Consider the following 14,000-nt stretch of genomic DNA (forward strand, 5'->3'; position numbering starts at 1 on the left):
ATAATGATCCGAGAGGAGGGATGGACAGTGTAGATAAACCGATACGTCACAGTGGGTCCGCCCACAGAACTGCCCGTTCGGGCTAGAGACCGGCGGGGTAGGACGCAATCCGCGTCCCGTCTTCGCACGACACGTACACACACCAGCTAGCTCGGTGGTGTGTGGTACACCAGCCAATCCGTTTCCGTCTGGAATAGGTCATCAAACACCCTTCACAGAAACTACAAGAAGTTGTAACTCTGCCATTTTTCCTGCCAACATGTCCCACGTATAGAATATCCAATACGTGCAAAATGTGGACCAAACCATGATGAGTACCATATATGGAAATCAGTCTGATCCACTCATTGTATGGTCAACACCGGTACAATAAGTCATACCATTGCCTGTCCATTGATTTTGATGGTGTGTCCGACTCATCAAGTAGATCCATCTGGTTTTCAGTTCAGGTGATCAGCATGGCGTGGCCCACCTTTTACACCGGTTGGATATTGTCACACGTGATTTTCTGGCAGGGAAAAAAATGGCAGTTTCGTAACTTCTGGTACTGCCGCTGTATCTGATCATTTTTCTCCATCCAATCGTAATGGGTAGGATTGGACTTTTGATGTTTGGACAATTGTAACCCGTCAATCAGTGATGTATTCAATGAAAAAAAGTCCAGTCAGATGGCGAGAATGCTCCAATCAAACATTATTTATTATTATTATTATTATTATTATTGTAGCGAGTTAGCAGTCAATAACAAAGCATGTAAGATAGATGGTTCTGATCATCAATCCAATGGAGTTTGTACACGTGTGCCCTATAGTTGGTAATCAAGACCATTGAGCTTGTGGCTTCTATTGCGGATTGACCATGATGAAAAAATCCCATCAAATCATAGAACTCAATATCTTTAAATTCTTATCATGTAAATACATGCTGAAAAAGAAAGATACTAACAATGAAAACCGTAGGTCACTAAAAAAATAACATAATTCTCAAAAATCAGGATGATCCGCTGACTAAGTGAGCGCACTTATAGTTTAAATCACAAGGCTCTTCACAGATTCGTATCGTGTGGCCCACTGGGTGAGTGAAACATCCTGATTTACTCTCGCCCGTTTATTTTTATGGTGGGCCTACCGTTTTCACGGTACTGATTTCCTCTGCAAGTGGCATGCTGATGGGAAGGATGGCATGGTACCACAGTGGTACCTTTGCCTCTATGGGGTCAGTTCTTAAAAACTAATCCAATAGTTTGATGAAGCAAATTGACATGAATATAACGGTGAGAACGTTAATCATAAGATATTCAGTGTACATTTAACAATTGCAATTGGGCTGGGCTGGGCCGGTCAAGGCGTGCAGCACGACCTATTCAGTTCAATCACAACTCTCACTGTATTAGATGCAAAGCAAAAGAAGAATGAAAAAACAGAAATCAGTTTAACATACCTATGAAATCAATAATCAGCCGTCCATCAGAGAATCGCCCGGCAGGTCTCTTAAAAAAGGTCATTCCAAAAGGTGAAAGAGTTTCCATGATGGAGGCCGACAGGCCTCCAGTGTCGGAGTTCGAGTCGCCGAAGTTGAAAATTGCTGGGAAATCACAACCATTGGAAGCTAGGGTGGGATTCGAAATGATTATCGCTGACAACAAGATACTTATACTAATAACATGCTTAGTTTGATGATTATCCATGATAAACGAGTAGAAGAGAGTATCCAACAAAGGTTCATGTTTTGGGGGGGAAAGATGAGATTTATAAGGAAAAGAAAGAGATGTGAACAGGACTATAAAAGAAATGGGAGTTTCTCCATCACGTGCTAATTTGTCGTTCGAGTGTGTGAAATTGGAGATTTTTCATGACGTGGGCCACTCTACTCAGGATTCGGTTAGGTCAACCTGGAAGGTTAACCAGGCTGGTCAAGAAATGATTTTTTTATTATTCATATTTCTAAAAGGGATTTTATATAATACTACCTCATTAATATGAGATATGTATCCCAGTGCCTACTTAAATGGAAGTCGATTGCCTGCCCGTCTCAAGCTGGGAATGGGCAGATGTGCGGGGGGCCACTATTATGCATCAGTTTATCCACACCATTCATCCCTTTTCTTATATTATTTTAAGATATAAGCCAAAAATGAGGCAAATTCCATGCTCAATTGGACTGAGAAATCATTTTAAGTTATTTATGGTGTGGTCCACTGGAGGGTTGGATTTACCTTAATTTGGGCTCATACCTTAAAATGATATGGGAAAGGGGATAAACGATGTTAATAAACAGATACATCACGGTGGGCCCTATGTAGATCTGTTCATTCCCTATTAGAGACAACAGGCTAGGATGCAATATGCTTCCTATTTAAATTAACTTTTCGGTGATCTACTTCATTAACTAAGTTAATTGTCATTGAGGTACGGTAAGTGAGTTTTGTCTAAATTCCGTCACTTCAAGTTTGCTTTGTTCATAAATGACAGAAATGCATACCAATTATAGTTCTATAGCGGATTACTAGTTCATTCTTTATTTATATATGAAGGATAGTTCTAAGCTATGGTGCTAGCTCTTTGTTGGGGAACCATTAAAAAACATATAAATGAATTAATCAAAGTACATGTGATTGCACAACCAAGTCTAAACAAGAACAATCCAAACTTTAGGTGGAAAAATCCTTGTGAGAAAAAGTCACGGCATAAAGTGACGAGTAATGCGCTATGAAATCATAAATTACAAGAGAGAGATTCTTACTGATTTGAACAAGCCTCGAATATACTTCACAAGTCCTAACTATGTCCTTGAACCCTTAGGAATGATTTAGAAAGCCCCAATACACCCTCTATCTCCTAAATTCCAATTACACTCGGTATATAAACTATCACAATCGGAATATGAAACAAATCCCGCAGTTACAAAATTTTGCGCGCATGCTCGATGCGACCTTTGATGTCATCAACATCCCATTGAAGACCTTAATGGCATCAAAGCTTCTATCAATAACATCAAATGGCAACACCAAAACGTTCCAATAACCAATATAAATTTTCTAGCTTTTTTCGATGGGATCAAGCATTTGTCGATAGCATCGACGTCTACTCAATGGCATCGAGTGGTCTGTTGATGACATTGATAGATCCTGTTATTGACAAATTTAAGACATCAATAATACTCTTTGCTTATGGATAAGTCGACAGTGCAACAAGATTATTTGAACTCTCTATTTGATCCATATACCACATTGCTATAATCATCCAATGACTCTAAAACATTGATTTACCAATTCTAAACATCTGGTCAATAGCATATAAATAGATGGCCAAGAATTTTCAATTGGAAATTAGGTTCAATGACCATTAAATCATTCACTTGGTGATGCTAATCATGAATTGTTGGTGATATTAAGGAAACACTTTGATCCAGTGGTCCTAACCAACCGATCCGCAGCTTGGTAAGCGGATGGGTGTGATTTTGCATGGTCATATATCCATTGTGCAATTTATAGTGCGTTCCTATCATAGGGTCTTTATTAATCATTGGTGGCTTACATGGCCAACACGTGCTCTCTCTGCGCACACCTTTTTGCATGGGAATGTAGGCCCCACCATCCAGATGACCTACCTAAGATTAGGCTCTTTAATTCCTAATATAGGCCACCCCTTCCCTTAATGAAAAATGTACAATACATGGTTATAGAGAATTGCCCCATCTCCATAGTCAACATAGACATTTGGCCCACCTAAAGAATGGACTGACCTTTTTTTGTACATGTCATATTGGGGCTACCTCATACGAGGCTAGGTTGTCTCACATGACTCGTGTGTAAAGAGAAAAGATACGCGTGGAGGCACACAAATTGCATAGTATCAAACACAACACCAAGGTTGGTATTGTGGATATTGTTGTGTGTAGTCGCCTTCGTATTAGGCATAGAAGTAACCTTAGAGTGAATCAAACAAGCAAATAGAAAAGTGAAAAGGATGAGCAATCACAAAGAATACAACGATTTATGTGGAAAAACCTTTGCCGAAAAAACTCACAAAGCGAACACGCACAGCCCTGAGTAGTCAACTCCATGACCACTCCACAATTCTTCTAGAATTTTGCAATTAAGCGGCATAAACAAAGACAAATTCACTAAGTAGCAAGCAGTGTTAATGACCTCGGTTCATAGCTCCTTGCTTAACCTAACATTACTCAACATACTTAATGCTTTCTCGATGAGAGTCAATTTATACACTTCATCACACCATTATGTTCTAATGTATGTCTAATTGTGTTATGCCGTATGATCCCCTCATCTTTGCTAAACTAATTAAATTATGTAGAAGTGAACTCTTTGTAATTGTTGGCCTTGAGTACTTTTAATTTCCACCCTTACAATTTTTCAACCATAGCCTTCCACTGCTTGAAAGTGGTGAAAATATTGGATTTATATTTTGAAAAATAAACTCACATCTTTCTAGAGTAGTTATCTATGAATGTGATAAAAAATGATGACTCTCTCCAAAAATAATGGGCGATGACTCTCACACATTAGAATACACGTAGTCAAGCAATCATTTACTATTATGTTTTTCAATTTTAAATGACAATTTTGAACGTTTATCGAATATGCAGTGCTCACATACATTCATATAAAAAATTTAAAAGCATGAATTAAGGCACAACCAAGTAGCACCTTCATACCACACTTAGTCATGTGGCCTAGGCATGCATGTTAAAAACGTGTTGACATGGAGGTGTTACTGTTGCTGTAACTCCACCTGATATAGTGCTACCGATTAACTTGTAGAGGTTTCCACTTTTGTGTACCTTCATTACACTGAGTATCAAACACTCCTAGAGATATTGGATTCCTCTTCAGATCAAGAACGTGTCTCACATCTTTCTATGTACGCTCCTCCCTGTTTAACATTCGTATGTGAAGTAAACCAATCCTAACCATATTACAAACACAATCATTGTCCATAATTACCAGGCCACAATCATACTCGTTGTACATAATGAACCTACTCCGGTGAGGACACATGTGATATGATGCCTCTTATCCAAAATGCACTTGTTGTGCAAGTGTCTAACTTTAAAAATGGACAATACATCACAACCACTAACCTCTTCGCTGGATTCTGCTGAATTAGCTTCTTTTAGAGAGTTATCTAATTTCTCTTCTTTCTAAGTTTTAGGGCTTATGCAATCCTTTTTCATGTAACATATTTTTCCATAGTTCAAACACTTCAACTTCCCTTTACCCTTCGACTTGTACCTCGTTCTCGATTTTCCTTTCTCTCACTCAGATGCTTTTCCCTAGTAACCAATGAGCCCGTAGATGTACCTTCCCCACCATTTTTCTTTCTCAATTACTTTGACTGAAGCGAAGAGATAATAATGTCTAGGTCAAAGGTATCTCTACCATGGCATACAATATCCATCTGATTCTCATAGGAATTTGGAAGGGATGTTAACAAGATCTTGGCTTGAATTTCTTCATTGATTTTCACATCCACGTTCATTAGTTTACAAATTAATTGGTTGAAGGCATTGATGTGTTTATTAAGATCCAACCCTTCTATTACTTTTAAAGAGTACATAAGTTTCTTCAAATATAGGTGATACAAGAGTGATTTCGTCATATAGATGTTTTTCAACTTCGCCCATAAGCCTGAGGTAGTTGCCTCATTGCTCACATTGTATAAGACATTATCGCCTGAGTACAATTAAATTGCACTGATCACCTTTTGATTTAAGTCTTCTCAATTCTCCTCCTTCATAGTGTCAGGATGTCTCACTTTGTTAAGGAATGATTGTTACAACCCTTGCTGAATCAAGATGGCTTTTATTTTTAGCCTCAATAATTTAAAGTTATTGTTTCCTATAAATTTCTCTATCTCATATTTAATATTGAATCCTTTAGAAGCCATGTCTCAAAATTTACTTAAAACTTGAGCGTAATAACCTACGCTCTGATACCAATTGTTGTGCACAACTGCCTTCATGTTAGGTGAGGAAGCAACTTTAGAGTGAATCAAATAAGGACATGGAAAAATAAAAGGGGGGAGCAATCATAGAGAACACGATGATTTACGTGAATAAACCCTTGCAGTGAAAAATTACGGCACAAAGTGACATAATCTATTATTAAAACGAAGTTACAAGAGATGAATGAAACTTACATATTCAAACCTCATAGTAGAAAACCTTAATTTTCCTTCCTCCAAACCCTAAAAAAGTTTTTTTCTCTTAAAATTTTCCTAATTGTGTATTTACAAGCCTTTATATAGTGTTAATGTAAGTGCTATATTGTATAAAGCATACCTGTGTTTGTCAAATTTCGTTTAGACAAAACAGCTTATGAAGTAAGCCTTCTAATGTGGATTAACATGCATGGAAAGTTCATGACTCTACCATAGTTCAAGTTAAGTAATGGATCAAGATGGAAAGTTCGAGTTCTATTAAGTTCAAGATGACTGAGTTCAAGTTCTACTAAAGTTCTAGTAGAAGATCAAGCTCTGTCTTCAACTTCGAGCTCTATTGAATATTCAAGTAGAAGAACAAGTTCCATGAAGTTCAAGCTAATTCAAAGTTCAATCATACCAGGTATAACAAACCCTAGAAAGACCTTAGACTTAGGTACTTTCAAAACATAACTTAAAATGGGTTTTTATGCTTATGTTAGGATAAAGTTCGACTAGTCTAGGCTAAGGTTTGACTAATCTAAGCTGTGGTTTGACTAGTCTAAGCATTTTTTCAACAAGTCCAAGTTTAAACTTAAGAAAACAGATTTTTCTATTACTTCTTCGACCAGTCGAAGATGTTGAAAAGGCCAAGCTATATGTCCTAAAGGAGGGGGGGGGGGGGGGTGAATAGGATAATGTCAAATAAAACTTATAACAGCGGAAATAAAAAGAAAATGATAGCCAAAGTAAATCACAAAGCAGTAAATAAAAATAACCTCAAAATTCAGATCTTGAGAGGTTGATACAAACGTTGTTCTAAGGACAACCTTACACCAAAAACCAGAGTTTATGGTAGGACAACCTTATTTCTAGAAAGATCTTTGTATCAAATCTCAAATCGAAGAGGAATACAGAATTAAATACAAACTGAATAAATTGTAATTAAAAATGTATTGTTCTAGGGACAGCCATACACCATAAAAATGGCAGGGCAACCCTGCTGGAATAACTTTCAAATGAAATTGAAAATCAAGCTGATAAAGGAATAGCAGAAAATAAATTCTAAACTATTACAACATTCTCACAAAGCTTGAATTAAATAATTACAACATTCACCACCATACATACATCCCACAAAAATTAATTAAAGATTAGAAGAATAAATCAATCAACCACAACACAAGGGTTTATAGTGGTTCGCCTGTGTGTTCACCAACTGTTATACAACAGCCACACAAAATGCTACTCCACTCCTAATATCCTCACATAGGGGATATTAGCGTTCACTAAAAATAGGTTTTCCCAGGTTCACCCAAAACCTTTACAATTGTGTCTTTGTCTGTGGGCTTACACAATTAAAAAACCCCATTTCTGAGTTTTCCTGGCTCTCCTCAGAAAACCAATACAACAAGATTTTTCTGACAAATCTTGAAAGAAACCAAAATAGAAAGGGATTTACAATTAAATGTAAAATACATGATTATCTCCTTCGTTGTAGTAGCCCGGTAGAACCAAATCAGAGTAGATGATTGAATGTCCAAGTTCAATGTCCAGTACTCAATTACAATGGTTCTAATTCTAATAGATTTTAAATTAAACTGAGTAGGGCTTGCCTTAATTGATTTTGATTCCAAAGAAGGGGAATAATAATTCCTCTTATCAAATCAGATTGGAATAGCAGAAACAAAATCAATTAAAATAAAGCTAAGGAAAGAGAATATTAAATAAGCACACTTAGCTTAGATGGGGCACAGAATTATCTCTCAGAAGTTCGACGAAGATTGGCTTGAATAGATTAATTAATTCGATGATTTCTTCTGAGATTCGTGCACTATTTATAGGTGAGCAGATCGTGTCTTCGACTGGTCTAGAGACCTCTTCGACTAGTCGAAGCAACAACAGATATTTGAAAAATCCAGCGGGATATGCTCTGATCGTTCTACGACTGGTCGAAGGTCTCCTACGAATGGTCGTACATCACCTACGACTCGACTGGTCGTAGGTCCTAGAAAGCTTCGCTGGAATTCGAGTCAAAGATGTTCGACTGGTCGTAGATGCAGTCGACACTGTTCCTACGACTGGTCGAACAGATTCCTGGACTAGTCGAAGCTTAACAGATTTCATCCGGAATTTGTAACAAACTTACGACTGATCGAGGAATTTCTTAGACTGGTCAAAGCAACTCTAGGACTAGTCGAAGAACAGGCCAATCACATGAAAAATAACATTCGGTTTATGTATCCGAAATGACCTACTTCTAAGGTCAACCTATGGTCAATCAAACCTCAATCATGAAGTATGGACATTGAAACATTAGGAACAAGTGACCTTAAAGAATGAGTCTTGAAGTCTTGATGTAGATCAATCTTGAAATCTTCATGTAGCTCAATCTTGAAAGGGTCTTGAGTTCTTTACCAACTGCCTTGTACTCTTCAGCTTGAGTCTTGTCTTGTGAGCTTAGCTTGTTCATGAATGTTGATCCTTGAGAGAGCTTCACTTATGCAAGTTATATATAACATAACAGTGATTTTGGCACCACAAATTTGACAACAGACAGGGATATAAACTATAGCACTTACAATCTCCCCCTTTGTCAAATTAGTGACAAAACACATAACCAAGATAAACAAAAGTAAAACAACTGGTTAATACCTGCAAATCAATATTCAATTCAATATATTCAATATTCAACATTCAACCAACCAGTTTTATTCAACATTCAACCAACCAGTTTTATTCAACAGTTTCATTCAAGATCAAACATACTCCCCCTGACTCCCCCTGAGTAACATAACCAATGCTACTCCTCTCATAATCACATTAAGAACAAACCATTCTCCCCCTTTTTGTCACAATATGACAAAGGAGAACTAAATAAAGAAATTCATGAGAGTAAACATGAGAGAGATAAGCATAAAACTTGAGTATAGCAAAAGAGTGATAGCATCACATAGAATAAATATCCAACATAAAACATAAATAGAATCCAACTCTAAATCAGCCAAGTGCTAAGTTATAAAGTTATTACAAACCAGAAGTCTCATAAAAACTAGTCTCGTTGATCTTCAGTAGGAATATATTCTAGAGATATAACTTTTCTTCTACTAATTCCCTTATATAATGAAATCTAATGTCAATGTGCTTAGTACGAGAATGTTGAATAGGATTTTTTGAAATATTTATCGCACTGGAATTATCACAATGTAATAACATAGAATCTTGTTTAATTCCATAATCACTTAACATTCGTTGCATCCAAACAAGTTGTGTACATGCATTACCATGCGATATACTTAGCTTCAGTTGTTGAAAGTGATATAGAATTTTGTTTCTTACTAAACCAGAAACTAGACAATTTCCAATGTAAAAACAACCACCACCTGGTTGATTTTCTATCATCTAGATTACCAGCCCAATCAGCATTAGAGTACCCAACTAATTGGACATTGGTTTCATGAGGATACCAGAGACCAAGATTTACGGTCTTTCGACATATCTAATAATTCGCTGGACAGGAATCAAGTGAGATTCTTTTGGATAAGATTGATATCTTGCGCAAATACCTACACTTAAAGAAATATCAGGTCTACTAGCCGTTAAATATAACAAACTACCAATCATACTCCGATAAAGTTTTGAGTCAACATTTTTACCATTAGAGTCTTTTGATAGTTTCAGGTAGTACTCATAGGAGTATCGAAATTCTTGCCATTCTCAAATCCAAATCTCTTGATTAGATTCAAAGCATACTTAGATTGAGAAATGAATATTCCTTCGAGTTGTTGCTTTACTTGCAATCCAAGGAAATAAGTCAATTCCCCAACCATGCTCATTTCGAATTGTGATTTCATCAAATCTGCAAACTCAGTAGTCAAGTCAGTACAAGTTGATCCATAAATGATATCATCAACATAAATCTGCACCATTAAGATATGATCATTATGTTTCTTAACAAACAGAGTTTTATCAACAGATCCCATTTGAAAATTATGACTTAAAAGAAATTTCGTTAGTTTCTCATACCATGCCCTAGGTGCTTGTTTTAATCCATAAAGTGACTTTTTAAGCCGATATACATGATCAGTATTTTTGGAATCTTCAAAACCCATTGGTTGTTCAACATAGACTTCTTCATGTAAATCGCCATTTAGAAAAGCACTTTTCACATCCATCTGATAGATCTTTATCTTTCTGAAACATGCAATGGATATAAATAGTCCGATAGATTCAAGACGTGCTACTGGTGCAAAGGTTTCATCGAAATCAATCCCTTCAATTTGAGTATAACCTTGTACCACCAGTCTAGCCTTGTTTCTAATTATATTTTCACATTCGTCAGACTTATTTTTGAAAATTCATTTTGTTCCAATGACGTGTTTATCTTTAGGTCTTGGTACGAGATACCAAACATCATTTCTTACGAATTGGTTGAGTTCATCTTGCATCGCAACAATCCAGTTCTCATTAGCCAGAGCTTCTTTAACGTTAGATGGTTCAATTTGGGATGTAAAACATACATAATTACATATATCCTCAAGTTGTCTACGGGTGCGAACACCAGTGAAAGGGTTTTCAAGAATTTGTGTGGTTGGATGATCTTTAACAGTCCTCAACTCAGACAATCCGATTCGATGAAGTATCGGGTTTATCAATGATTAGTACTTCATCATTATCTGAATTAGAAATTGGTGTGTTTAAGTGATCATCAATGACAACATTAATGGATTCTTGAATCACACCAGTCCTTTTGTTCAGAACTCTATAAGCTCGACTGTTTAAAGAATATCTTAGAAAAATACCTTCATCACTCTTCGTATCGAATTTTCTCAAATTTTCACGATCACGTAAAATATAGCACTTGCTGCCAAAAACTCGAAAGTATTTAACAGTAGGCTTTTTATTGAACCATAATTCGTAAGCCGTTTTATTATTATCTTTGCTAGTGTATACTCGGTTAATAATATAGCAAGCTGTGTTGACTGCTTCAGCCCAAAGATTTTTAGAGAGCTTCATGCTATTCAACATGACATTAGCCATTTCTTGAAGCACCCTATTCTTTCTTTCTACAATTCCATTTTGTTGTGGAGTTTTGGGAGCAGAGAATTCATGTAATATTCCTTGGTCGGTACAGAACTTCTCAAAATTGCTATTCTCAAATTCAGATCCATGATCACTACGAATTTTACTGATTTGAGAAGATTTTTCAGTTTGAATCCTTTTGAGAACTTTTCTTACTTCTTCAAGGGTTTCAGATTTATCCCTTAAGAAGACTACCCAAGTAAATCTGGTAAAGTCATCAACTATTACCAAGATATACTTTTTACCACCACGACTTTCCGTTCTGGTAGGTCCTATCAGATCCATGTGGAGAAGTTCGAGTGGTCTTGATGTGGTATTTGAATTCACCTTTTTGTGTGAGTTCTTTGTTTGTTTGTCTATTTGGCACTCACCACATATTTTATCTAATTTTTGAAGTTTGGGTAAACCTTTTACAAGTTCTCGTTTGCTCAATCGATATAAATTTTGATAATGTACATGTCCAAGACGTTTGTGCCATAAATCCGTCTCGTCTGTATGGACCATGTAACATGTTTGATTAGATGAGCTGGATTCGCTAATAATATAGCAATTTTCAGACGTTCTACGTCCAGTTAATATTACAGAACCCTTATTGTTTATTATCTCACAGCTTTGATTAGAAAACCGAACATTATGATTATTATCACATATTTGGGATATACTAAGCAAGTTATGTTTTAAGCCTTCAACGTATAAAACATTTTTAAACACAGGAAGATTAAAAAGTTGAACCGTACCTTGGCCTATAATCTTGCAGTTGCTACCATCACCAAATGTGACTGAACCATCAGTCATATCTTTCAGATCGGTGAATAAAGCTTTGTCACCTGTCATATGCCTGGAGCATCCACTGTCTAGGTATCACTTTGAATGACTTGTTGCTTTGAAAGCAGTGTGAGCAACCAAGCAGGTGACTTTAGGATCCCATTTCATAATTGTTTTGGGTTTAGGAACATAGTTGGTCTTCTTTTGTGTACATTTGTAGGAATGACCTATAGAGTTAGATTTTAAGAGCTCATTGAGTAAATCAACTATCTTTTCAGCTAGTGGATTTTGTTTCTGATTAAAGTTGACATGGCTGCTTCTAGGTTTTTGAAAAGTTTTTGAATTTCTAGAAAAATCTTGATAAGTATTTTTCCCTTTTGAGTTTGAGGACTCTCCTTTAACAAACATAAGAGGAGTATACTTTTGTTTAGGAGGTAAGTTTTTATCATAGCCCAACCCGGATCGATCGCCACATTTTCTTGATCCGGATAAAAGTTTCTCTAACTTTAGATCACCTTGGGCATATTTCCATGTGTCCTTTAGACTCCGAAGAGAAGATACTTCAGTTTTAAGTTTCTCAATTTCAGATTTTAAATCAATAATTAGGAGTTTTTAAATTCCAAATCGCATTTTGATTTTTCAAAACAATCTGAAATTTGTGATTTTTCTAAGACAAGTGATTCAAAACAATTTTTGAGTTTAGAAAACTTTTCTTTTTGAAGTTTAAGTTTGACAACAATTTTACAACTTTCCTTATATAGGGCATTGTAAGCATCTTGAAGATCATCTTCATTTTCACATTCACTATTCAGATTTTCTTCACTTGTAGAGTCATTATCTGAAAATGTAAATTTGGCTAGAGTCATAAGAGCTTTGACCTCATTGCCCGACTCAGTTTCATAATCTTCTGATTCAGGAGAACCTTCAGAATCGGATGATTCATCCCATGTAGCCAACATACCCTTCTTCTTGGGTTTGTCCCTTTTAGGACATCTATTTGCTAAGTGCCCATATTCTTGATTGTAACATTGACTATCTTTCAAAGATTTTCTAGATTTGGGTCTAAACTTCTTTTTATCATTTGATTTTTGAAAATCAACCCTTTTCTTGCTTTTGAAATTTTTGTAAAATTTTTTAGCTAAAAGAGCCATATCATCTTCAAAATCAGAATTTTCTTTTGAATTATATTTAGAAGATTTTAGTGCGATAGATTTACCTTTAGGAGCTTTAAAGTTTAACTCGTAGGTTTGTAAAGAACCAACTAGTTCTTCTACCCTCATATTATCCGTATCACGAAGTTCTTGGATCGCGGTTACTTTAGAATTGAACCGTTCAGGAAGTGAGCGTAATATTTTTGCACACACTTTACTTTGGGATTTTATCGCCAAGACCCCACATTGAGTTTACAATGTCATTCAATCTAGTGTAAAATTCCATAAACATTTCATTTTCCTCCATATGAATTTCTTCAAATCTGGTTGTGAGGAGTTGGACTTTAGATTTTTGACAATTGTAGTACCCTCGTGTGTCATTTCTAATATATCCCAAGCTTGCTTTGCGGTATCACAAGAAATGATTCTTTTGAACTCATCCGGTGATAGTGCGTAAGTAATTGCATTTAGTGCTTTAGCATTTGCACTACTCTCACTTTTGAAGAGTGGTCCATTGGTAATATGGTGTGACTTTCATTGATTTTGAACCATCAACCCCAAGAACTTCCATGATAGGAGGATTCCATTCACACCGTGGCTTGCCACACATTTTCATCCATTGATTTGAGGAAGATCCTCATTCGGCTTTCCAATAGGCATAGTTGGAGCCATCAAAGGGTGGAGGCCTAGTGATCGAAAGGCTATCAAAATTTGACATCTTAAATAGCTTAAATCGTTAGCTCAGAATTAAATCCAAAAAAAGAGCTATTAGGCTCGATACCACTTGAAAAGGCCAAGCTATATGTCCTAGAGGGGGTGAATAGGACAATGCCAAATAAAA

The 14,000-nt window shown here is 36.2% G+C and overlaps 1 protein-coding gene across 1 annotated transcript in view; it reads right to left on the reverse strand.

Moving 5' to 3' along the window:
* LOC131229163 (GDSL esterase/lipase At3g26430-like) overlaps positions 1-1,786 on the reverse strand; it is a 31,530-nt gene extending 29,744 nt beyond the window's left edge. The window contains exon 1 of the mRNA XM_058225043.1: positions 1,441-1,786. Within this exon, the coding sequence (XP_058081026.1) occupies positions 1,441-1,687 (247 nt within the window). The 5' untranslated portion in view covers positions 1,688-1,786. The remainder of the gene's footprint in view (positions 1-1,440) is intronic.
* Between the last annotated feature and the right edge of the window lie 12,214 nt (positions 1,787-14,000).

Source organism: Magnolia sinica, chromosome 16 (assembly GCF_029962835.1).
Source record: "Magnolia sinica isolate HGM2019 chromosome 16, MsV1, whole genome shotgun sequence".
In the NCBI taxonomy this organism is placed as follows: domain Eukaryota; kingdom Viridiplantae; phylum Streptophyta; class Magnoliopsida; order Magnoliales; family Magnoliaceae; genus Magnolia; species Magnolia sinica.